The sequence below is a fragment of the Parastagonospora nodorum genome (genome assembly GCF_000146915.1).
Source record: "Parastagonospora nodorum SN15 chromosome Unknown scaffold_17, whole genome shotgun sequence".
In the NCBI taxonomy this organism is placed as follows: domain Eukaryota; kingdom Fungi; phylum Ascomycota; class Dothideomycetes; order Pleosporales; family Phaeosphaeriaceae; genus Parastagonospora; species Parastagonospora nodorum.
The window spans coordinates 391002-414538 of NW_001884565.1; the positions used below are offsets into that span (position 1 = coordinate 391002).

The following is a 23537-nucleotide window of genomic DNA, read 5'->3' on the forward strand; positions in this document are numbered from 1 at the left end:
TTGAATCTCGTGGATGTAGGCGTTCCCGACTTCTTCAATGCCGACGGTGTAGCTTTGTCAAGTGCATGATGTCTACTATTGATCTTTCTCAGAAGAGCCAGAAGTTCCAAGAATCTAGTGAACCTTCTTGCAAGGGCGATTTTTTTTAAAAAAAACCCCCCACTCTCATAGTACTTCAACTTCCATTATGCTTAAACGAAATTTCTCTAGCTACACGGATAGCAATATCCTGAACGCCACCCGCTTTTCTAAACCACAGTATATGCTAAACCTACAATTCCTCACACCCAGAACGTATTCTGTCTACTATGCGCTGCGCCTTATCCAATCGTCAAGCCCAAACATCTCCCTGCGTCTTCCAGCTCAGCCAACACCTTGTCTTCCAGCTCGTTCAAGCTTGCGTCGCTGCGGCCCTTCCTGCTCAGCATCTCCACTTCGCGCTCGTCCATTGCAACGATGCGCTCGCGTAGCGCACCCTTGCGGCTGAGCCAGCTCTCAATATCCTCCTTGACATTCTCCTTGTCCCAGTCTAGGGGCGCAACGTCGTTGGCTTGGATGCCGAGCTTCGGGCCCTGTTTGCGCACGTTTTCGATAATAGCGGAGACCAGAGACAGTGAATGTGCTTCTGAGGCGATGGACAATGTTATCTTGGTAGAATGGGCTCGCGATGAGGGGCTGCTGTTGATAGCTTGCGACGCCCGGAGAAGCTGCTCAGGGTACTGGTTGAGGAAGCTCGAAATCTCGCCTGCGATGGGCGGACCAACGGACAGTAGGAGATTCAGACACAATGGTAATATGCCTTTGACCCATATAGAGTACAACCGTGCTGGTGAATCGAAATGGCCCATGCCATTAGGCCGGCGGTAGTAGTTCATCAGGTTGGCAGTGTTGAGTTGCGATAAAACCCCGTCAACGGCCATAGTCTCAGCGAGGGCTGGAATGGTAGAGAGTGAGAGGAGGAAGAGCAGGCTGAGTTCGCCGTAGATAGGGTCGTCTACACCATTGTTGGGGATGGTGAGGCGGTCAGACCATGAGAACAAGCTGGTGGCGTAACGGAGAGTGTTGTTGTTCGCGAAGAGAAGAGCGGCTTGAGACTGCCACATGTTCATCTCAGGAATGGCAATGATCCGTTGCAGTAGTGCGGTCAGGAGAGCAAAGTCGGAAGGTGTAACGGATGCTGGCTCAGCGTGGAGCTGAGTAGCTAAGCTGCGGAATCCTTTCGCAACCGTGTCTGCGAGGATCTCGAGCAAAAGAGTCGATATAGCTTCGGTGAAGTCGTTGTGGCTTTGTGGTACTGTGCCGCGGAAGCTCGAGCGGAAAGTTACATCTTTTTCCTGACTGGAGTCGTCGACGAGGTGAAAGTGAAGCGCCAGGAAGAGTATCCGCAATAGCGATCGATAGTAATGTACCGCGTCGCTAGAGAAGACAGTGTCGAAGTCAGGTATTGAAGCTCGAATCGCGTCCCATACTGGCGTCAAGAGCTGTCGGGTTTCTGTAGTTCGTACCTTCGCCTCGACGAGCTTCTTCAGTAAAGCAAATGCGAGGTCAGCTCGAGTGATCATGAGCTGACCGAAAAGCGCCTCCGGTAGGTTAGATTCAGCATTAGCTTTCATGCATTTCTTGACTACACTGGTCATGAGCCTCGCCACACGGTCGTCCTTGGCAACGACGTAGCTCAGTTCGAGAGCAAGTATCTTCCAACTTTGCAGGAGTTGCACCTGGGATTCTACCAGACCAAGGTTAAAGTTGGCGGTCTCAACTTCATTCGCAAAACCTGTGCCTTGCCGAGGTCCTGTCCAGTTGCTATCAAAGCTTAGAAGTCGATTCGCAAGATCGATGTCGTAGAAGAAGCTTCGCCCAAAAGACCCGGGATACAACGTCGTTCGCTTCAAGTTATCGGGCGTGACACCAGGGAAGTGGGCCTCAACATGCTGCTTCAGGTTGCGGTGTAGCGAGGAGTTGAACGATGGTAACTCTAGCGCATTATCTTCAAGATAAACCAGGCTGGTGACGACTTCCTTGAGCACGGTTATATCGCCAACTTGCCGCGAACCGTGAAGGTACATGGCCAGAATTTCGCAGGTCAGGGACGCGAACCTGTTCTGGTATGAACGCTCTACAAGCTCCGCATTGGTCTTGAGATTCCTCGGTTGCTTCGCCATCCACTTCATGAATGTGAGGAGCTTTTGGATAAAGTCCTTTTCTTTTCGCAAGTCTCCCATGGCCCATGACCAGTTGTTCTGAGCTGATGAGACGAACTCTAACATAGCAGTATACAGATCCCATGGTAGCTTGATCGAGCTTTTCTCCGGTAGAACCATGTTGGTAAGGGCACTGAGGGCTCGCGTGAGCAAGGCTTTGCTCTTCAATGGAGCAGTCGACTCTGACTTAGTCCGCATCGCTTCTCGCGGTGTGCTACCGGTAAGCAAGTAGAGAGAGAACCATTGTTGTTTGCATGTCACCACCGCCGAGAGTAAGTTCCACACGTTAGTCTGAATGTCGAGAACTCTGATGGGTTCGTCAAGCTGAGACAAGACGCTAAGGAAATTCCTCGCAGTACGCGGTCCCAGGTGACCTAGTAAGGAGGGGGGCTCTTGTTGTTCGGTTTGAGCGCGAGCTGCGCCTGTTGAGCCATGTGTATCCATCGCCTCATCTGCTGGAGCCGCGACACGAACAGCACCCCGTACGAGAGTCTCCAGCAAAAGCACGACCTGTGACTTCCATTTGTCACTAGAGCCGTAGAGTCGTGCTAGCAGTGGTGTCGCTTTGAACAGCTGCTGCTCTAGATGTGTCCATGGCTTGTTGAGCAGCATTGCAACTCTCACCAATGCATCGGCAAGAGTCAGAGTGGCCTGCGTTTGTCGCCTCCACAATGTGCCAGAGCTAGTGAGTAAAGCAGTGTCCTCGGGGCTTACTCCTATCACCAATGATGCTAGGATAGGATTCGTGGGCATGTCGCCTTCCGACTTGGTCAAGTATAATTGAGTAATGTACTCAGCTATGGGGGCAATTAACTTGGTGAGCTTCGCGGACAGTTTGGATGCATCGTCGACGCCGTAAGCGAGCTGCAAGATCATCGTAAACACTTCGCATATAGCAATGTTGATCTCCGGCCGATCATCAGGGCGTGAGTACTTCCAGCTCAAAGAGCTCTCATATATGCTCGCCAAGGTCCGGCCGAATGTGAAAAGTGTCGTGCTGATGGTCTTGTCGGATGTGCCGCTCTCCGAAGGGGCTGTGGCATTGAAGCGGCTTATTGCTCTGCTTGGCGTCTTCCGAGCAACAGATCGCTCGACAGCATCTGTGACCAAGACCTTGTACAGCCGAATGCAACCAATCAGGAAGTCATATCTACCGAGAACCATTTCAGTTCCGATGAGAACAGCAGCGAGACTGCCACCGTTGCCGTCGCCTTCGAGCAAGCGGCTTCGAGCCAACCAGGGCCATACTCTCTGCGGAGCGACGGTGGCTAGCACCTCCAGGAAATGAGTGCAGTTGACCAAGAGCTCCAGTGATTCTTCGTTGCCTGGCTGTTCACACAGTCGTAGTAGCTCCTCCTCGAAAATGGCAAATATTGCGCTGACAGTGTCTTGCATCCCACTGACACCTATTGATAATGCCTCTAGCAGCTCAACGGAACAAACGCCCTCGGACAGCTGCAGAGACGACTGCATGAGGTCCGCGAACAGGCCCACAATCTCAGTGACAGTTGTCCGGGCAGCTGGCTCTTGTGTGGAAACTTCGACTGTAGTACTTGCTACAGGATAGGTGGAGAGTAATTGGACAAGGTAAGTCAACGTGGAGTGTTGGAACTTCCATGCAGCGACGTAGGGCGCCTCAGTGTCATCGACTATGATGCCTTCTGTGCCGGCAGGAATTTCTAGGGGCCCATCAGTTGATCCTGACTGGCCTGATGTTAGAAGACGCCGCTGGCCAAGGAAGCTAGACGTGGCTTTGGTGCAGAAAAGTGGAAGAGGGGCAGTGAGTTCAACCCAGTTCTGGTTCTCTTCTTCGCGGGTCAATGCATACTCCCTGAAGCCGACAGGCAAACGTTGCATTAACTCAGCTGAGTTGACAAGCTTTTCCATGAACGTAGGAATGCCATTTCGCGAAGTATTGTCGCCTCGGACTAAGGCACTACACAACTTGAGGAAAGCATCATTCTCGTACGGGTAGCGACGACGTGTTTCGCCCAAGATGGCTGCCCGCAGGACATACTCGTCTTCGAGGAAGAACGAAACCACCGGATCTGGTTGACGAGCCGCATTATCGTCGACCCACGTGCGGAAAGTCCGGTCGCCTGCTAGTAGAGTGTATGTGGTAGCTAGCAATTCGGCACTGTAGACCACAATGTCGTTTCCCACACTGGCTCGGATAATCTGGAGGAAGAGCAGACGAACACGGTCTCGCGACACCTGATCAATGTAGGTCCCGAACGCGGACGATGCGAGCTCTACCATCTGATCAATGATAGGGAGAACACCTGCCTCCGCACTAGCCACGGCAAGGCATCGGTATGGTAAATCACCATCAAAGAGCTCGTGGGACTCGAGCGATGAGACAGCAAGCCCAGCCTCCTCCAGCACAGACAGGCCGGTTTGGGGCGCATCTGGATATTCGAGCATGTTGTCACGCTCCCGCTCGTCAAGGGCTGCCCTTTCGGTGAGCTTCCATGTGACCAGAGCCCAAGCGAACATTGGAGGTGTCGCTGGACTTGGGCCAAACTGTGCTGCTTCTCCAAACATGGTCGTGATATTCGTCAATACCCCAGTGTTTAGGATGTATGATGATCGATCCCAATTCCTGTAGTCTCCCGAGTCGATGTCATTGACGATTAGGTCAATCTTCAAAAGCGAGAGTGCAACGAGTGAGATCAGTAGCTGAACGACAGGAACAACTGGCTCCTGACCCGGGGATACGACGAGGAATTCACGGAAGAAGCCGCGCTGCGAGAAGAACTGAAGCCAGTCCTCAATGGTCGCGGCCGGCACGAAGCCCTTTGTATACACGTCTGCGTGCGTGAGAGAGATGTGCAGGATGTGTAGCAGCTCTGTTGTTTGCGCGACGACCCATTTCTCTGACGCGGCCTCTATGATGGATTCGCTCACGTCCCACCCATAGCCGCCTTCTAGCGATGCGCATCTCTGTTGCGCGGCCTGGAGACACTCGTCAAGTGCCTTGGCGCCAGTAGTAGGGCCCGGTCCTCCAGCCTGGGCTGTTGCGATTGCTTGGCCGAGCTCTTCAATCCAGCCGGCGCCAACAGTGTGATAGTCGTTCCCGTAGATGGTCTGGTTCCGGAGGTGTGGTAGGGAGCCCCACGAGACGAGGAGCTGGCTGATGCGAAGAATTGAGGCGCACGTGGAGTGGTAGATGTCAAGAATGCGCAGCCGTCGCTGGTCCTGCGTATCGAATTGCGAGATTTTTGCGGCGAGCGGTGTGGAAAGGATGGACGAGTTGGGCGCAAACGTCGACGCGCCGAGATTCGCGAGTCCTGCGGCGTCCTGTACACTGAGTGCTTCTTCCTCAGTCAGTCCGCTTAGAAGCTGGACGGCCGGCCTGCTCTGCCATTCTTGGGCAACAAGCTGCAGTGCTGCATATTCTGATATCTGCGCCTGCTTTGAGAGCCAGAGACTGTCTTCCTTGATTTCGTCTATGTTGTAGTGGCTGTTTGATGAGGGCGTGACCTTGATGGGCGCGGTCTTGGCCTCAAACTTGCTCTTCTCTTGCGACGACGGGTCTGGGAATGGTTTCCATGGCCGGCTCAGTATTTGCTTGTTCTCGTTCGCGCTCAAGAAGGCGCGCAGGGGGTCGCTGTTAGTTGCAGTTTCGGGGTCGCAGAGGGCGCGGTAGGCAATGTCCCAGGTTCTAATCATGTTAGCGCTTAGAGCTTTTATGAGGCTCGAAGCCGGTATAAACATACACAAGCTGCTGCTCGCCTGTGAAGCACTTGGTCAGGTCCAGCTCGGGCGATTGGGTGGAGGCCATGTTCGCGCTGCAATGCGCTGGGTATGGTGCAGCTAGCCAAAGGCCATGAAGAGGGCGCAATGGGCGGTGTGGAGGGGAGCGGCGTGTTTGGCGTGGTTGTCTTCAAAGTCGCGTCGGCGAGAGACAAGGGCTAACTTTGGGCTGGTGCTTGCTTGTTGGCGCCACAGCACCAGCCACAGTGGCTCAACCCCGCTACCTCCGAGGCCTCAATTCACCCGCGTCTTAGATTGACTCACCCCACCACGGGCTGGCAAGGTGTTCGCTTTAGACTTTCATTCTACATCGGACCGGTCGCGTCATCTCGGCCTTCATTTCGGCGCATAAACTAGTTTCTGACGCTTGTGGAGGAATACTTGGGAAACAATTGGTCTTGCAGAGCTCCTCTATTGAACATCTTTTTGAGAAAAGGGCGACCCCAAGCTACACGAGAGCTGCACGCGCGAGCCAGACCACGTCCAACTCACCCCACCCACCGCAAAATGCCTTCCCTCGCACTCATCGATAATTCCCCCCGCCATCCCGACCCCTCCCCGCCGATACCCACTGCGTCCAACGTCATTCTCATTGACAACTATGACTCTTTCACCTGGAACGTATACCAGTACCTTGTCTTCGAGGGCGCAAAAGTGACCGTATACCGCAACGACGAGATCACCGTCGACGAATTGATCGCGAAGAACCCTACACAATTGGTCGTCAGTCCAGGTCCCGGTCACCCAGCGAAGGATGCGGGCATAAGCAACGATGCTATCAAGCACTTTGGCGGCAAGATCCCCATTCTGGGTGTGTGCATGGGCGCTCAGTGCATGTACTACAGCAACGGCGGGACTGTCGATGTGACTGGCCAAATCCTGCATGGAAAGACGTCACCACTCAAGCACGATGGCAAGGGAGTGTATGCTGGTGTGGCTCAGAACGTGCCTGTCACCCGATACCACTCCCTCGCGGGTACTTATGGGACCCTCCCAGAGTGCCTCGAGGTGACCTCTACGATCCCCGCCAATCCAGATGGCGACATCAAGGAAGTCATTATGGGCATCCGTCACAAGGAATACGTCATGGAAGGTGTTCAATTCCATCCCGAGAGCATCTTGACAGAGGACGGACGCATCATGATGAGGAACTTTTTGCGCATGCAGGGTGGCACCTGGGCAGAGAATGACAAGCTGCAGAAAGAGGCGCATGCTCAAGCGGTCGCGGCTACCAATGGTGCGACCAACGAGCCGAAGAAAGACAAGCAGACGTCGATATTGCACAAAATCTACGATCACCGTAGGGCAGCTGTCGCCGAACAGAAGAAAATACCTTCTCAAAGACCGAGTGATTTGCAAGCGTCATACGACCTCAATTTAGCACCTCCGCAGATCGACTTTCCGAGCCGTCTCAGGCAATCACCCTACCGCCTCTCTCTCATGGCTGAGATCAAACGCGCCTCGCCTTCAAAAGGCATAATTTCTTTGTCAACTTGTGCACCCGCTCAGGCCAGGACGTATGCGAAAGCTGGCGCAAGCACAATCTCAGTATTGACGGAACCGGAATGGTTCAAAGGCAGCATCGACGATTTGAAGGCCGTAAGGCAGAGCCTCGAAGGCATGCCGAACCGCCCAGCTGTCTTGCGCAAGGAGTTCATTTTCGAAGAATACCAAATTCTGGAGGCCCGGCTTGCTGGCGCGGACACTGTTTTGCTCATCGTCAAGATGCTCGACGAGGCACTGTTGAAGCAGCTCTATGACTACTCTCGATCCCTCGGCATGGAACCTTTGGTTGAGGTACAAAATGTCGAAGAGATGGAGATCGCGGTCAAGCTTGGTTCAAAGGTCATCGGTGTCAACAACCGAAACCTCGTCAGCTTCGAAGTCGATATGGAAACGACCAGCCGTCTCGTAAGCATGGTACCGAAAGACGCCATTCTTTGCGCCTTGAGTGGCATAGCAGGACCCAAGGATGTCGAGCCATATATCCAGGGCGGTGTCGGTGCGGTACTAGTTGGTGAAGCACTGATGCGCGCCTCCAACACAGAGCAGTTTATTGCAGAGCTTCTCGGTGGATCATCTACGAATATTTCGAAAGCAGCAGCAGGCCTCATGGTAAAGATATGTGGTACACGAAGTGCTGAGGCGGCAAAAGCTGCGATCGAGGCTGGCGCAGATCTGATTGGAATGATTCTAGCCCCAGGGTTGAAGCGAACTGTATCAGCAGAGACGGCGTTGGCCATATCCGATGTTGTACACAAGATTAAGAAACCACAAATCTCGAAGTCGGCACTCCTTGCTGATCCGAAGACCGCATCCGACTTCTTCGAGCATGGCGCGTCACGGCTTGCTTCAGCCGATGATCGTGCGCTTCTTGTGGGTGTTTTCCGTAACCAGTCGCTGGAATACGTGCTTGAGCAACAACGACTGCTCAACCTGGACATTGTACAGCTGCACGGTCAGGAGCCAGTTGAGTGGGCTAAGCTTATGCCTGTTCCGGTCCTGAAAGCCTTCAACCCTCGCGACCATGGCATTGGCTCGAGAGGATACCACGCACTGCCACTACTGGATGCAGGCTCAGGAGGCTCCGGTCAACAGCTGGACCTCACTGACGTGAAAGCCGTGTTCGAAAAAGACCAGGGAATCAAGGTCATTCTAGCGGGAGGACTCAACCCAGATAATGTCCAGAGCATGCTGTCTGGCCTTGGGGACTACCAAGATCGCGTCAAGGGTGTCGATGTCAGCAGCGGAGTAGAGGAAGATGACCAACAAAGTCTGGACAAGATACGGGCTTTTATCAAGGCGGCAAAGAGCTAAATGTAGGTGCGATGACTAGGCCTAGATTTCTGACGAGCTCAATACTTCTACTACTTCTCTTCATGCACAATCCAAGTTCAGATCTCTCCATTCCATCAAGTCAACTAGGTCAATCTACACTCCTGCTCCACAGTCGCCTTCGACTCGTTGCTAACGTAGGACTAAATGCCATGTTCGCGCGGACATTTCGATTATTGTGGGTCCCTACCGCTCTCTCACCCTACCGGAGCTGTCCCACGTCCTAACAAAGATCTGTATTACTTCACCTAGTATTGTCAACTATAGAGTGAGTCAACGCGAAATCTGTCGTGTTTGCTCTGCCCGGCACTAGCTATAAAGCCTGCGACTACCTCGCCCGCCAGATCTCAGCACTGCTCCACCACCACACTTTCTTGCCGCATAATTATCGATTAGCTCAATCATTGTTCGCTCAAGTACCACTACTCACAATGGGTGTCTTGTCTGGTGTCGTCATAGCAATAGCTGGCGCCCTCCCAGCCGAGCCCGCCCAAATCAAGAAATGGGTCGATAACAACGGCGGCAAATGGTCTCCTCGCGTCGAGCAAAGAGTCACGCACCTGATCGCCAGCAGACCGGCGTGGAAAGCAGTAACCGACCCGGTTATGAAAGCAGCTGAGCTCAACATCCACATCGTAAGCTTTGACTGGCTCGAGGACTCCCTGCAAGGCAAGAGGAAGCTGCCAGAGAAGAGGTATACCTACGAGGCCATGAAGAAACAAGCAAAGACGAGGAAGGAATTGAAGAAGTATGGCGCAGCGGCCGACAGTAAGAAATTCGTCGAAGGGTGCGAGAAGATCAAGGAGCTGACCGGTTCAGGTACGTCCAAGAAGCTTCCTACCCCACGCAAGCCCAAGCCATCAAAGAGCCACTTCTTCGCGGAAACCATCAACTCGAAGTTCGTATCTGCGAAGGATGCTCTGATGCAGAGAAGGGCAGAGCGGGAAGCTAAAGAGGCTGCGGAGAAGGCAGAGAAGGGAGCGAAGAAGGCATCATCTTCGGGTACGGCACAAGCTCCCATCACAATTGACGATGGAACCCCAGAGCCAGTTGTCACGAGCTCCCTGCCTACACCTCCTCCATCAGCCTCTTCGACAAAGACTGCCTCGAAGCACTCCACATCGCCTTCTCCATCCAACCCTCCTGCCATCACTTCACTGGAAACGCAAGCTAAGAACCCCACGCTCAAAGATCTCTACCACTTCTACCTCGACTCCACAGGCTTCGAATACAAAGTCACCCTCGCCCGCAGCAACTTCTCCGTCAACCAAATCACGCGCTACCAACTTAGCATCCTCGAAAGCCACACCAGGCCCCACACATACTGCACTCTCGTGCAATACAACCCCCCGCCCACACCCGAAGCCTTCGACGCATCCATCCGAAACCCCCTCCTCGCCTTCCTCCGCCCCACGCCCACCCCAAGTACCCTCCCCTCCCCCGCCGAACAAGCCCGCCTACACTCACTCGTCACCCTACCAGCGCCCACGCCCGCAGCTCCTTTCAAGAAACTCATCTGCCCAATGAACTCCCCCTTCACCCCCGCCTGGCGCGCCTTCCGCCACACCTTCCGCACGCTCACACTGCTCGCGTGGGAAGAGCGCTTCGACATCGACGCGTCCAAGGCTCTGCAGACCGCTCGGGCTGTCACACTAGGCATCGAGCCGTACATCTACTCGAAGCCGATGCTGGGCTTGCCGGTGGGCATGTGCGTGCAGGAGGCAGGGCTGTTCCAGGGAAACCGAAGTGATCTTGGTAGCTTAGCTATCGAGGGTGATAAAGCAGATGGATACGTGAGGAATGAATTCGACCTGCCCGGTACGGACGATCAGCCGCTCAGCATGAATGGTGTGGTGGGCAGTGCGATTTGGCGCGCGGAGCAGAAGGTTAAGAAGGCGGAGAGGGAGAGGGAAGAGAGGGAGGAACAGTTGGCGAAGGAAGAGAAGGAGAAGGCTAAGGCTGCGAAGAGGAAGTTTGTCGATCGCCCGCTGTTTAATGGTGTTATGGGTAAGCCGAGAGCAGAGGAGGAGGCGGGGTGGAGGCCGAAGGTGGTGCAGAAGGAGGGCGCGGCGGTGTTTACGGTGTTCAAGAAGGGGAGGGCGTTTCCTTGGGGGAGGGAGAGGTGAGGTGGTGATGGGGAGATGGTGAGAATGGGATTTGGAGGTGGTTAAGTGGACGGACATGAGTATTGGATTTGAGAATTTGGACTTTTTGGATGAAGTCGGCATTTTTGGGATACTTTTTGCCACGCTTTGGCAATTTGGACACGTTATTCTTTGGGCTCGAATATAACTTCACAAATTTCTCTACCAATGTGTTCACTATGGGTGCAGGCTTGTATGAGTCATTTTTATATGCCTCGAGTGAAACACGTGCTACATTCAGTAACAGGGTAGCTTGAATGTGCTGAGTCAATTCTGCAGGTCTAGAAAAGGGGTCACGTATCAATGTACGCAATAACAATTCACGCATAACATTTTTGTATTCGCATCTTCTTAGGGGAGGCAGGTATCGACCCGCAGTCGACAAAGGAAGGGTAGTTTCAATGACTAAATTGCTAGCGATAGGTGTCGGTGAGTTCCTAGGACTAGAGTAGAAGATTATCTAATATACCTTCGCTGTTTACTTCATTATCTCATCACGTGCCCAAGTGCTATACCACAACATCGTTCTCATGACATGGAATTCGTGTGAGCTTAATTGCGATCATCTCCATCCTTTAGTATAGCAATTTCGTTGTAGAATCTTTCAAACAAGCTGAACTCTGTGAACTAACAATTTGCTATCTTGAGAGCGTGGATCGAGTGCTGCGATCTTGGCAAGTATTTGTTGGGTGACAAGTGCAATCATCAACATGGAATGTGCATGGTTTGAGACAGCAAAATGCTTGTGTGTGTATACTCGAATCGCATTTTTCGCGCTTAGAGTCTATTTGCAATGCTGGAAACATAAAGACAAAAGTTTCCTCGAGTCTTGTCGAATTGCTAGATTGTGGGTTTGGCAAAGCGCAAGGTTGCTTGCTCGAGTTTGCTAACATGTCAGTCTGGGGTTTTGACAAATTCCAATATCGTTTGCTAGTTGGACAGGAAATCGTATGTCTAACCTTCCGAGTACCTCCACATCCGATCTGTTCCTCGCAACCCATCGAGTCACTTGTCATTGGATAGAGTGCATTTCGAGAAAGTCGTCATCATGTCTCTCAGAGGTCGAGGATGCTATAATTGCGGCTTCCCTCATGTCCAAGCGAATTGTAGGCAGCCTTGTCGGCAATGCCCCACCTTTGCGAATGGAGGAACTGTCCCCGATCACAGAGGCCAGGAATGCACAATGTACCAACCACGAGGTCGTGGAGTTTCTCCAGGCTACACGACGACTGGATTCAACCCATACACGAATACGGGCTCATCTGGCCCACCGAATGGACCGCCTTTCGTACCCCGAGGTGCAAGTGGCTCTCCGTCTAGAGGTGGAGGAATGCCTATGGGAATTGGAAGAGGAAGAGGAGACTCCCAGGGGCGTGGAAGAGGAGACTCTCAGGGGCGTGGAAGAGGAGACTCTCAAGGACGTGGAAGAGGAGGCTCTACTGACAGAGCTAGAGGTGGTAGGGGTGGTAGGGGTGGTAGGGGTGGTAGGGGTGGTAGGGGTGGTAGGGGTGGAAGGGGCGGAATATTCGGAGGCACTGGAGATGCCGGACAAGAGCAGCCAATACGCAACAATTTGACGGTGGCAGAATTCAACGAGATGGACGTACCTCCATTTTTCAATAACTCGACAACTAGCGCACTGCATTACCCCAAAGAGCGGACATCTGGAAATCCTGCGTCATATGGATCGGGACAGCAATGGCTACTATCAAATGCCATCCGGGATCGAGTCCAAGCACGGAAAAATACCGCCGACATTGAGCATCCAAAATATCCTTTGCGTACGGAATTCAGCAATCTTACGTCGGGATTTGAACAGGGCAAGGGCACCAACGGCCCTCCGGTGACACAAATCTTGACCAACCATTTCAACTACAAGATCTCTGTAGACAAGCTCTGGGAGTACAAGATCACCGGTATCAGCGAGAAGAGGAAAGACAAGATAAAACGCATCTTCCTCATGGCCATTGAGCAGTGGCCATTTCTGAAGGACCATAAAGACTCTTTCGCTACCAACTACCTCGATACAATCGTCTCCTGGAAGAACCTTCATGAACACATCGTCTCAGAGCCGACAGAACACGCCGGCAAGCCTCTTACCCTATGGGAAAAGGCCGTCGTTGATGGGGATCGAACTTTGGACCTGAGTATCAGGCTCAACCGAGAGTACGACATCAGTGATTTCTCTGAATATGCAGCCTCGGAACCAAATCGTGAAGGCGAAGATTTTGAAAGTCTTGCGAGGTGCCTGAATATGGTTGTGTCAAAGTCGTTCAACAAGTCCGAAGTCCATCAGCAATCAGCAAACAAGTTTTTTGTCAAGAATGCCCGGAAGAGTCTCATTTTCAGCAAGAATAGCTATGGGGATCCTGATGTCCGATCTCATACGCTGGAACTCATGCGAGGTTATTTCTACAACGTCAAGCCTGGTATGGGAAGCTTCATCATGAATTTCAGTCTCGCAACGAGCGCTTTCTACCGACCGATACTTGTTAGCGAGTTCTTGGCAGACACGAACACCTTCACAGATGAAGCCAGGCGAAAAGAGGCCCTCAAAGGTCTTCGGGTTTATGTCGAGACTGAGCGCAAGGATATCCCAGGAGAGGACCATACGCGCCTGAACAGTGAGGAGGCACGTATCAAGAGGGTGTTTGCACTTGGAGCTGACATCGGCACGCTCACCTTTGCTAAAAGGGTTCGTGGAGATGATGGCAAGTTCAGGCGAGATGATAATGGCAATTTCGTGACAGAACCAACCAGAACTTCGGTCTCACGATACCTCAACGAGAGTAAGTCTATTGCGAACCACCTACTGTAACTACTCAATGTATACTAACACCCATAGCCTTCGATCCATTCTCACTAAAGACTGGTCAGCCGGCCGTCAATGTCGGGACTATGCGCGATGAGATTTGGTTTGCTCAAGAACAGCTTCGAATTCTTCCATACCAGATCTATAGTCGCCCTTTGCCCGAGTCACTTACTGGCTCTATGGTCCAAGAGGCTGCAAAGACTCCTGCAGACGGAAGAGCGCATATCGAGAAGGAAGGGCTGGGTGCTCTCGGATTCACTCCAGAGCAGACAAAGAATGCCACCTCCACTAACTTCGTAAGCGAGAGGAATCATGGACGGTTAGAGCAACGCTAACTCTTCACAGGCGGGTGTTGGCAGTCCAATTCGTCTCACTCCGACTATGCTCAAACTACCTTGCCGAGTACTCCCACTACCTCAGCCAAAGTTTTCCGGGGCTTCGCCGACAAATGGCAATGGTAAATCCCGCTGGAAAGTGCCAAAACAGAGTTCGTTCTTCAAGACAGAGCCGGCATTACTCAAGTATCGCTTTGTGATCGAGCGACGGTTCAAGGAGGCAAATGCGGAGCTGTACCACGATCAGTTCCAAAAAGAATTGTTGAACAGGTGCAATCTCAAGGCTAATCAACTACAGGACCTAGGTGATGACATCATCGAAAACATCCTTGATCGTGGTAGTGTGAGTGCGAAGATCAGTCAGGCTAAAGCGGAAGGCGCCAATCTTGTCGTATTCCTACTCAACAAGTCGAGCACACCATTCTATGCCCATCTCAAGGACCTGGCTGACCGGACCCATGGGATACATTCTCTTTGCCTTGTCGAGCAATATAAGCTTATCAAGCAATACGGCGAGAGAGCGCACTTGTTCCAAGAGTACATGACAAATGTCGTCATGAAGATTAACTTGAAGATGGGCGGCATCACTCAGTCGGTGACAACAGTGAGCGACTATCTGGCTAAAAACCGCGTCATGGTACTGGGTGCGGATGTAGTCCATGCCGGACCAGGTGCTTACCCTGGAACACCATCCATCGCCGCTATCGTCGGCTCTGTCGACTTTTCGGCTGGAAAGTGCCTGGGCTCAATGCGCCTACAGAGAATCGATACAACGGACCGAGAGGTAGGAACACCCCCATTGTCAACACGTTTCTCGCTGACCATTTAGACAATCGTGGAAGTTGAGGATATGGTCCGAGAACGACTTGAGGCCTGGGCTGCGGCGCGCAAAGCGGAGTCAACCGACCTTGGCATTACAGAAGAGTTGCCACAGAGCATCATCTACTACCGTGATGGCGTAGGGACGGGACAGTACGAAACGATCAAGAAAATAGAAGTTGCGGCAATTCGCGCTGCCTACAACAAGCTGGCTACGCAGTATGGACTGTCGACAGATGTCAAAATACATGCTGTTGTGGTGGTCAAGCGACATCACACCCGTTTCTATCCCATGAACGCGTCGGAAGGAGACAAGTTTGGCAATGAGAACACACTTCCTGGTACCTTTGTCGACAGACTGGTCACGTCCCCGTACTACCAGGACTTCTACTTGCAGTCGCACAGCGGTATCAAGGGAACCGTAAAGCCGACACACTACTTCGTTCTTGAGGCAGAAATACCTGGTCTGACACTGGACAAGTTGCGAGATCTGGTAAGCATATCTTCTTTGCTACCCTTCCTTCACTCGACACATAGATGTATACTGACATCCACAGACTCACCAAATCTGCTACTCATACGCTCGAGCCCTCTGCGCCGTCTCGTACGCCTCACCCACGTTCTACGCTGACCGCCTATGCGATCGTGGGCGAACCTACATCCGCAAGTATTTCGTCAAAGAGGATTCTCAGCTCCAGACTGCGTTAGACAACATTGCAACCGTGCAGAACAACGCCAATTCAGCGAATCGTGACATCAACTTCCGCATCAGACCTGCAATGAGTCTGGATCAAAAAAAGCAGATGGTGAAGGACAAGAAAGAGCAGGAGAAGAAAGATGCAGACGCTGTTCAGAAAAGCCTCCGAGATGAAGTCTATCGACGTGTTGGTAACGACTTCTACATGTTCGAGAAGGAGGGGTGGATGAACCCGTGGAGTCGGGATCTGGCGGACACGATGTTCTGGATGTGAGCTCTTACTGGCAGGTCGCTAGGTGATGTGGCTATGACTGTCTCTTTTGTGTTGCCTGCTTCATGGGTTTTGCATCGGCGCGATCTGTTTATCGGATGGGTTGCAATTTCTATTTGCTTCTTGTTGTTATAGATTTCTTTGCTTTGTATCTCCTACCATAGGTAGCCTTATTCAAACATATCTCGCAACCTTCCACACTCGCCAAATGCATACTGCAATATCCTTTTGCAACAGCCTGGTCCAGGTGTCTATTTCAAATTGTATCACTGTTGCTTGTGCATCGGAGCGCGAGCAGTGCCGATATTTCATAAAGAACCTCGACTCTGATGTCAAAGTTTTAGCTTTTGAATAAGCTTTTCGAAACAATTTTCCGTTGCGCACGATCTTTGTTCAAGTCCAACTCGTGATACCCCAAGCTGGCGATAAAGGAAAAAGACGCTAGCGTTGCGTGAAGTCGCTCCGTGCCCCAACGTCAAATCATAAGTCTTAACTACCCAAAGAAAGAACAAAGAATACAGCAGGAGAATATTGACGCAGGAAATTGGAAGCCACTGTTAAACATCGGACTCTCGTATTGACTATATACATCGTGCCCTCTCTACATTACTCTCGAGCACCACCCCTATTCCAAACTAAAGACTAAATCTGCTCATATAGCGAGCGTATATGGTAAGTAGCATCCTAATTCTCAAACAGTTCCCAATCTCTTCCCCGTCTCAAGATTGCTCAGCAATCCTTCCTATTTAAGTACAACCCTTTCCATTACGTTCACTCTTCCAATTCCGTGGAGCATATTTACTCAGGCTTTCCGAGCAGACCGCGAGCAAAGTGCCTCTTGCGAAGGTTGTACTCAACCGCGCGCTTCTTAGCGGCGGTGGATTGGGTGAAGGCAGCGGAGCCACCGAAGGGGCCAGCAAGAGCCGGGTTCTGCATGCGCACAACACAGACGTTCGTCGCGCCACCAGCTGTGCCCTGGCAGGTCATTCCAGCCGGCATCTGGACTTTTACGGGAAAGTCTTTCACCGCTACGAATTTGTTAGTTTTGGAGTTCTGGAGTGGTGGGGTGGATAGGGGTTGACTTACCAGCGAGCGAAAGACCTCCAATGCCAATTCCGGGCACGTTCTGCATAACCTGAGCGGTCTTGAACGCCGCAGGGTCGGTTCCAGCGGATGTAGCGTCAATCATAGCGGTAAGAGGACCGGCACCGTCCTGGTTGACCTGGTGGAAAGTCATGGTGATGGTGCCATCGTACGGCGGTGGTGGGCAGGCCGGATGAAGCACCTGTACCAGCGGCCGCAGCGACACCAGATTCAGCGGCAGCAGCCTTGCCACCAGCTGCTGCTTTGCCTCCTGCGGCTCCGCCAGCGGCTGCGCCGGCACCGCCGGTCAAGGCATCGAGAAGGCCGCGCTTGGCTCCTCCAGCTGCAGCACCGGCTCCGGCTCCGCCGCCCATGAACATGGAGATAGCAGCAGCGGCATCGATGGCACCGCCGCCCTGGGTACGGCCGAGAGCAGAGGCCTTGCCGCCCATCTCACTGGTGCGGATGATGGCGGTGTCGGCTTCGGAACCGCAGCCGGGAGTGGCGCAGTTACGGGGAGTGCCATCCTGGACTGTGAGATTGTGAGATGCTGTTCATGTACTGGAGATGAAGATGAAGAAGCTTACCAGAGAGACCGGGCATAATCACGCCATTAGCACCCTGGATCTGAGTGAGGACACCGTGGGCGGAAACGGTGGAGGCAACAGCCGCAATGAAGGTGATTGAGTAAAGCATCTTGACTAAGTAAAGTAGGTTGTCGAAAAGGACTGATGAAAGGATGCTGGAATATGAAAGAGAGTAGATTAAACAAGCGACCGGCGCAAGGAAGAATTACTTAGAGAGAGAAGAAGAAGAGGCTGGAAGTGTTGAGCTGATGATTATGCTTCTGGAGGATGATCCAGATACCTTATATACAACATTCGAGGCACCGTCAGAGCTATGGAAAGCTTAGCACTACACAAGCTTTCGCATGTGCTTTCATCCGAGATCCCAACACCAGAGACATTGAAAAGCCCCTTGCCGCCAAGTTGATACCAGGCTCCAAACACGGCGATGGCAATGTGGGTAGCAGTGATGCCGAAGAGGAAGAGCAGATGGGCGGTGATGATACGGTGCTGGTCGGACCATGCGTGAAAAAGGCCCGCAGCATTGATATTCACTGGGATCTCCACAGCGGGAAGATCCTCTTCGGAGCATCGAGTGAAGCTAATTCAGCGGTGAGAAGCCAATGACATCGGAAGAGAGAAATCGCCGAAAAAGCAGATGCATGATTGTTTGGGAAACGCAGAGGTGGAGTCAAGGAAACGTATCAGAAGCCAAGTGTCGCTATACTTGGCATCCAAAACGTCGATTCAGAAATGCATGTTTGACCTAGGTAGCAAACGATGTTTAGATGTTGCAGTGCAGCATGTATGTGTGCTGGCTTCTTGTACAAGTGGATCATGATGGAAATACCAGATATCAAATGAGCAACTATATCGAAAATTATTGTTCCGAGCGTAGTGATGGTATCGCGTGTTCCTTGATCTCCAAATCTTTTCGCAGCTCATCGTGGAGAAGTACATCGATCGTTTCAGTTTCGGTGCTTGAAACTGTTCGGTTTGGTGTTTAGCGCGATGTGGCGCGGATCATCTGTGTATGAACCCCCGACCCTCTCCGAAACGTCATACAAACTTTGTTCCTTATCACACCTTCGGAATGTGTTTTTCTGTTTGATCGCAATATGACGATCTGCACAATGCATGCCTTCGACTTGTAGCTGAGGTTTAGCATTGTTCCTGTCGCAACGCACAGGCCTGATCGCGATGCTTCTCCTGGTCTCTCCGTAGGCACCCGAACATGTGTTTTGAGTGCGGCGGAATCATCATAGTTTGGAACGATATGCAACTGAATCTTTCCAATCTCCCCGTATACACCCGACGTTGTTTTGACTGCACCGCGATCTTCTAGTATGGACGCGATATGTACATCTCTTCCCCTTCTCATCGTTTCAAGCGCCCTACCGCTCAATACCCTCCTCCGCCCAATTCCTAAAGTCCCTAACTTCCTTAATCCATACATACCTCACCGAAATCTCTGCAATCTCATAATACAACGTGTCCATCTCCACCAGCCCCTTGCGTATCAAGCTCTTAATAAACAGCAACAAAAGCAGTATATGCCGGGTTTGCGCCTCTTTGCCATACTCCAGCACCTCTCCATCGTCCGACGGGGCTGGTGGCTTGCCCATGCGCTCGATTGTGCGCAGGGCGTGTTGTATGTATTGTGTTATGATGGGCGCTGGGTCTATGGAGTGGGTTTCGAGGGTGCGGTCGGTGAGGAGCGTGGTGAGGAAGTCGAGGTATGTGAGCGAGATTGGGAGACGGGTGATTTCAAATATAGCTGTGTCTGTATCTAGCTCGAGATTGCGGAGTATGTCGGCTTTGCGCTGCTGGATCAAGTCTTCGGTTGAGTCAATTGTCTTCTTCGCGCTCGTGTGACGGTGAAGAGTGTCTACGCCGTTCTGCGACTGTGTAGGTGCAGCGTGCCCGTTTGTATCGGGTTCGGGCGTCTTCTCGTAGATGCCTTCGTCCTCCAGCATTCGAACATATGGCCTCAAGTCGAATGGCTCACGGAGGCCATCGCTTAAAAGTGAGATACTGGCTTGCTGTGACGTTTGGTCAAGTAGATACTTGACATCCTCGCCTTGTAGGAGCATCTTAATCCACAGTACTCGGGCTGCACTGATCTTATCCGCCGAAAGATCATTCTTCGCAACACCATTGCTCTCGTGCTGCCCTCCCGTAGCGTCGAGTCGTTGGATAGCTTCTACCCAATGACTCAAGAAAGGATTCTGCTTCTGAGGCGTGTCCTTGTTCAAGAGCCAGAGCAGGTATTCGCAGTTCATGAGAACCGCGAGAGCTTGCGCGTTGGGTTCCACCCTTGCGCGCTTCTCGAAAACATCGATGGTATTTTTCAACCTAAAGCTTTTTTCGAAGTCGCTTTCGTTTCTGCTGTTATAGCCAGCCATACTCTGGCTGAAACATCGTATCGCATCGTGTATGGCAAGGTTGCAGTCGCTCAGAGTTCTAATCTCAGCGTCTGTTAGGGTAGCTGTGAAGTCCATTGCACGCGATATTTTACGCGCGGTTTCCGGGGTGCGTGAACGCGACAGTGGACTTGGGTTTGGTCGTCGTACGAGAGCTCCATAGAGGCTATGAAGTTGGTTGTGGGTAGAGTCACGATTCTGTGCGTGAAAGGCAGCAATGCGCACGCGGCAGGCGCCGAGACATGTGTCCGCATGATCCCAGCGCCAATCTTTCATCGTGTTGCGTCATACACGTGACGAGTCGTTAATGGCTGTGCAAATGTACACGCATCGAGCATGAATTAGCAGCAGTCACGATACGTTCACAGGTTCATGGAAAACAAGTTGTGGTTGTAAGATTATTTGATTAAGTCATCATGCTACGCTCAGCTGAGCGCAACAGTCGTCCTCCCAACGCTCGAGACTTGCAAAACTATGCCAAGAACCAAGACGCCTTTCGTGAATGAGTAAACAGAGCTGTAGCCAAGACATCAACCGGATGGACCGAAACACCCAACCATCATATGCGAGGTGTCACTCGTACCGGAAAGCCGGCAGACGAGTCCGGGCCTTGGACGGCCAAAAGAAACAGGGAATGGGTATCGTAGAGAGACATGGTCGTTATGCCTGCATCGTTCGGTTTGATGTGCGACTCCGCTAAAACTTGAATATGATGTACAGAGCGTGGATGATACCCTGGAGAACATGTTAGTGAGATGTTGTCGTTGTTTGTGGGATGTCGTGCAAAACTTACAGGAATGTAACCAAGGACGGTCAAAAGGATGTTGATGAGGAAGTCGGCGTTGCAGCCGCGCTCGAGGAAAACACCAACAGGAGGCAGGATGATGGCAAGAAGGATCTTGCAGATATCGCTGGCGGTGAAAGGCATGATGGATGTGTGGTTGGTGGTTCGAGTTGATTTGTTTGTGTAGTGACTTGAGTGATATTGAAGTCGATGAAGTGAACTGATGTCTAACAAACAAGAGCAGCGGCAGGAAGACTAGTATTTATGGAAGGGCGTGCAGGCAGCTCATGACCAACGCTGCAGTAGCGATGACGTATCACCACTCTCACCCAACCTCACCGAAAACAACCTACAGGGATGCCGCATAGCCGGCGCCACACGTCCGTCAGACAAGCTTCAGCCTGCTTCACGCCCTCGCAATCCAGGCCTTGCAGCCAAGTTCTCAGCCCGCGGTAATTTGCTGTCCAAGATCAAACAGCGTGCGTCACTCGTAGGAATCGTCGCTCCGTGCCAGGGCAAGGCGCTTGGGGAGGCGCAACTGGCCCTCGCAACCGGATGTCGCGGCGTTGTGGCACAGTTATGACGCCACAAGTGGCTGGCGCCACGCAAGCCCGTCGATCCATACATCATCGCGAACCGCCGACAACAACGAGCCTTGTTTGCAGCGCGTTTCGGGCTATGTTTAGACGGCTGTGGCTAGACGTGTGGAGTTTGCGTTCACGGAGGAAGGAAGTGCGAGGCTTGATTCGACCTCGCGGTTGTAGATTCTGACGTTTGGAAGAGCTCGATCCCGGCGGACTTGATCTTCCTTGCGATTCGATGCATCGCCAGCGTGTGACTGCATGCGTTCGGGCCTACTCCGTGCTCAGCATGGACATGCTTGAAAGTTTCTCGAATTGTCCGTGATGTCAAGGACAAAACAAGGCGCTTCGTTGCGTCATATTTGTGCTCCAGCGGCTACGAGATGCTTCACGAGATCTGTTAAATCCTGCCACGGGTATTGGCGAAAGCATCAAGACAGCGGACCGCTACTAGGCCCTGATTCAGGTACAAAGTTCTTTGGGAGAGATACTATGGCTGGCTTCCAGACCCTCGCGAAAACCTGTCACCCATAATGGGAGCTCACTAGAGACTGGCAGATTGCTAGACACTTCCCTTGGCATGCATTGGAGCTTAAGCTACAGATGAATAGCTTCCGCTAGATCCGGTTCGTTAACCAGACGTCGCATAGGTAGGCACCAATTGCATCGCAGTCACATTCAAGAGTGCACTCCGGTGTAGAAGATCGTTCGTTCATTCTGTAATGTCGAGCAAAAGGGTATATCATCCAATCCACCATAAACTATAATCACACTCAGTATCTCCCCTACTGAGGAGCCTGCTTCTGCAGATCCGCCTCAACACCCCGCTGCCTCGCTTTCCCTTCATCATGTTGCTTCTGCGCCTCCGCCTTCTGCGCCTCGTTCCCTGTTAGTCCCGCAACCGCACCCCCCAATAGTCCCACCAACACGATCTGAAATGCCCTTGCCCAGATCATTCATCTGTCCCGCAGCTTCCTGGCCCTTGCCCTCCTGGTTCTGCCTAATACCCTCCTGCTTGAGGCCCTCTGCGCCAACGAAGCCGCCAATGGCTTCCTTCGCGGCGCCGACGTTCTGGTTCCATGAACCGGCGGTGCGGTCTGAGTTGTCTTTTGCGACGCCGCCGGAGGAGCTGACGGCGAAGGGGCCGGCTTTGGCGGTCGCGTGCGAGAGGTCCTTTTCGGCGGCCGGCGACGTCCTTTTTGTTCTCGCCTTGGACTTGATCAGCGGTGCTGCCGGTTAGGGATCCGAGGGCAGATTGGACGGCGCCTGTGGCGGAGTCGACGTAGGACTGCAGGGTGGAGGTTTGGTCTTTGTTGTTGGAAGACATGGTTGTGGTTGTTGGTAAGTTTTGTTGAAGTATTGAGGTTGAGTAGAAGTAGATTTTGGAGTGTGGATTATTTATTTGCTTTCGTGTAGACGGTGATAGCTATATATACTCGCTGGGAAAGTTTATATCGGTTTGTTTTTTCTGCCTTACTGGGCATAACACAAGTGAAGCTGTGACGTCATACCCCACGTTCTGCGCGCGCGAGCGAGCATCCACAACGGGATCTTAACAACGTGGGCCCAAGGCTATTCGCGGGCCTTTAGTTTATTTTAACGGCTGATGACAGTGGCGTGGACATGTGAGAGACAAATATTTGTGCAGGTCATTTTCACGAAATGCAATGACGCAATGTTACAAGATCGCTGTCGCAAAGTCGCATGAATCTGGGTCTCACCACAACCCCAGATTTTTTGCGCACACAACATTCATTTTTCCTGCTTTCTCCTCACGTCACGAAGCTTACCAAATGTACATAATTACTTTGATAGAATGCGATTGTTGCCGTGCCTACTGCACACACCACTACCACACTACCACAAGGACAACATTGAAGCATCGTTCTTCTTCTATGTTGGGACTCTACATCAAAGCTGGTATTTACTTGAACCAAGCGCTAGAGATTTGATTTGGTTGTGTCTCGATGACAGTGTCAATATCAGCAAGGCTGAAGAGGCTTCTACTAGCTGCAGGTATGGTCATCGTCAACCTGCAATAGCTTCTGTGTGGTAGACCAGACACGTGTGTATCTCCGATTCCCAAAATCCTCGAGTGAAGTTCTCAAGGCGTGCGGGGCAAGATGATGGTTGGCTGCAGCGGCTCTACCACACAGCGTCGTCGTTGGTCCGACTGCAGGAGCTCATCAGGCTGCAGATGCTATGCACAGCCGGGTCAGCTCAGCCTTCT

General features: G+C 52.2%; 9 protein-coding genes across 9 annotated transcripts; 3 read left to right on the forward strand and 6 right to left on the reverse strand.

Moving 5' to 3' along the window:
- Positions 1–320: 320 nt before the first annotated feature.
- Positions 321–5985, reverse strand: SNOG_10563 (hypothetical protein; the record flags this gene model as incomplete). The annotated part of the gene is made up of 3 exons (XM_001800777.1): positions 321–1481; positions 1506–5865; positions 5921–5985. The coding sequence occupies 3 exons, from the start codon at positions 5983–5985 to the stop codon at positions 321–323; spliced, it is 5586 nt and encodes a 1861-aa protein (XP_001800829.1).
- A 479-nt stretch (positions 5986–6464) lies between these two features.
- SNOG_10564 (hypothetical protein) lies at positions 6465–8774 on the forward strand (the record flags this gene model as incomplete). The annotated part of the gene is made up of 1 exon (XM_001800778.1): positions 6465–8774. The coding sequence occupies one exon, from the start codon at positions 6465–6467 to the stop codon at positions 8772–8774; it is 2310 nt and encodes a 769-aa protein (XP_001800830.1).
- A 449-nt stretch (positions 8775–9223) lies between these two features.
- On the forward strand, positions 9224–10918 carry SNOG_10565 (hypothetical protein; the record flags this gene model as incomplete). The annotated part of the gene is made up of 1 exon (XM_001800779.1): positions 9224–10918. The coding sequence occupies one exon, from the start codon at positions 9224–9226 to the stop codon at positions 10916–10918; it is 1695 nt and encodes a 564-aa protein (XP_001800831.1).
- A 1292-nt stretch (positions 10919–12210) lies between these two features.
- On the forward strand, positions 12211–15873 carry SNOG_10566 (hypothetical protein; the record flags this gene model as incomplete). The annotated part of the gene is made up of 6 exons (XM_001800780.1): positions 12211–12393; positions 12756–13725; positions 13782–14044; positions 14235–14867; positions 14913–15395; positions 15460–15873. 6 exons carry the CDS (start codon positions 12211–12213, stop codon positions 15871–15873), a joined length of 2946 nt encoding a protein of 981 aa, XP_001800832.1.
- A 795-nt stretch (positions 15874–16668) lies between these two features.
- SNOG_10567 (hypothetical protein) lies at positions 16669–17649 on the reverse strand (the record flags this gene model as incomplete). The annotated part of the gene is made up of 4 exons (XM_001800781.1): positions 16669–16898; positions 16957–17092; positions 17127–17485; positions 17541–17649. The coding sequence occupies 4 exons, from the start codon at positions 17647–17649 to the stop codon at positions 16669–16671; spliced, it is 834 nt and encodes a 277-aa protein (XP_001800833.1).
- A 750-nt stretch (positions 17650–18399) lies between these two features.
- On the reverse strand, positions 18400–19924 carry SNOG_10568 (hypothetical protein; the record flags this gene model as incomplete). The annotated part of the gene is made up of 3 exons (XM_001800782.1): positions 18400–18506; positions 18606–18892; positions 18978–19924. 3 exons carry the CDS (start codon positions 19922–19924, stop codon positions 18400–18402), a joined length of 1341 nt encoding a protein of 446 aa, XP_001800834.1.
- A 404-nt stretch (positions 19925–20328) lies between these two features.
- Positions 20329–20938, reverse strand: SNOG_10569 (hypothetical protein). The gene is made up of 2 exons (XM_001800783.1): positions 20736–20938; positions 20329–20677 (listed from the first exon to the last, which is right to left on the reverse strand). The coding sequence occupies exons 1-2, from the start codon at positions 20868–20870 to the stop codon at positions 20639–20641; spliced, it is 174 nt and encodes a 57-aa protein (XP_001800835.1). The 5' UTR covers positions 20871–20938; the 3' UTR covers positions 20329–20638.
- Positions 20939–21443: 505 nt separating this feature from the next.
- Positions 21444–21604, reverse strand: SNOG_10570 (hypothetical protein; the record flags this gene model as incomplete). Its single annotated transcript, XM_001800784.1, has 2 exons — positions 21444–21564; positions 21585–21604. The coding sequence occupies 2 exons, from the start codon at positions 21602–21604 to the stop codon at positions 21444–21446; spliced, it is 141 nt and encodes a 46-aa protein (XP_001800836.1).
- A 398-nt stretch (positions 21605–22002) lies between these two features.
- SNOG_10571 (hypothetical protein) lies at positions 22003–22689 on the reverse strand. Its single transcript, XM_001800785.1, has one exon. The coding sequence runs from the start codon at positions 22632–22634 to the stop codon at positions 22308–22310; it is 327 nt and encodes a 108-aa protein (XP_001800837.1). The 5' UTR covers positions 22635–22689; the 3' UTR covers positions 22003–22307.
- Positions 22690–23537: the final 848 nt, after the last annotated feature.

What these genes read in the sequence shown, in the direction of transcription:
- SNOG_10569 (XM_001800783.1), bottom strand. Translation starts at nt 20,870, where the DNA reads ATGCCTTTCACCGCCAGCGATATCTGCAAGATCCTTCTTGCCATCATC. An exon ending in CCGTCCTTGGTTACATTCCT is followed by an intron (nt 20,678 to 20,735) that starts GTAAGTTTTGCA and finishes CATGTTCTCCAG; the next exon opens with GGTATCATCCACGCTCTGTA.
- SNOG_10571 (XM_001800785.1), bottom strand. Translation starts at nt 22,634, where the DNA reads ATGTCTTCCAACAACAAAGACCAAACCTCCACCCTGCAGTCCTACGTC.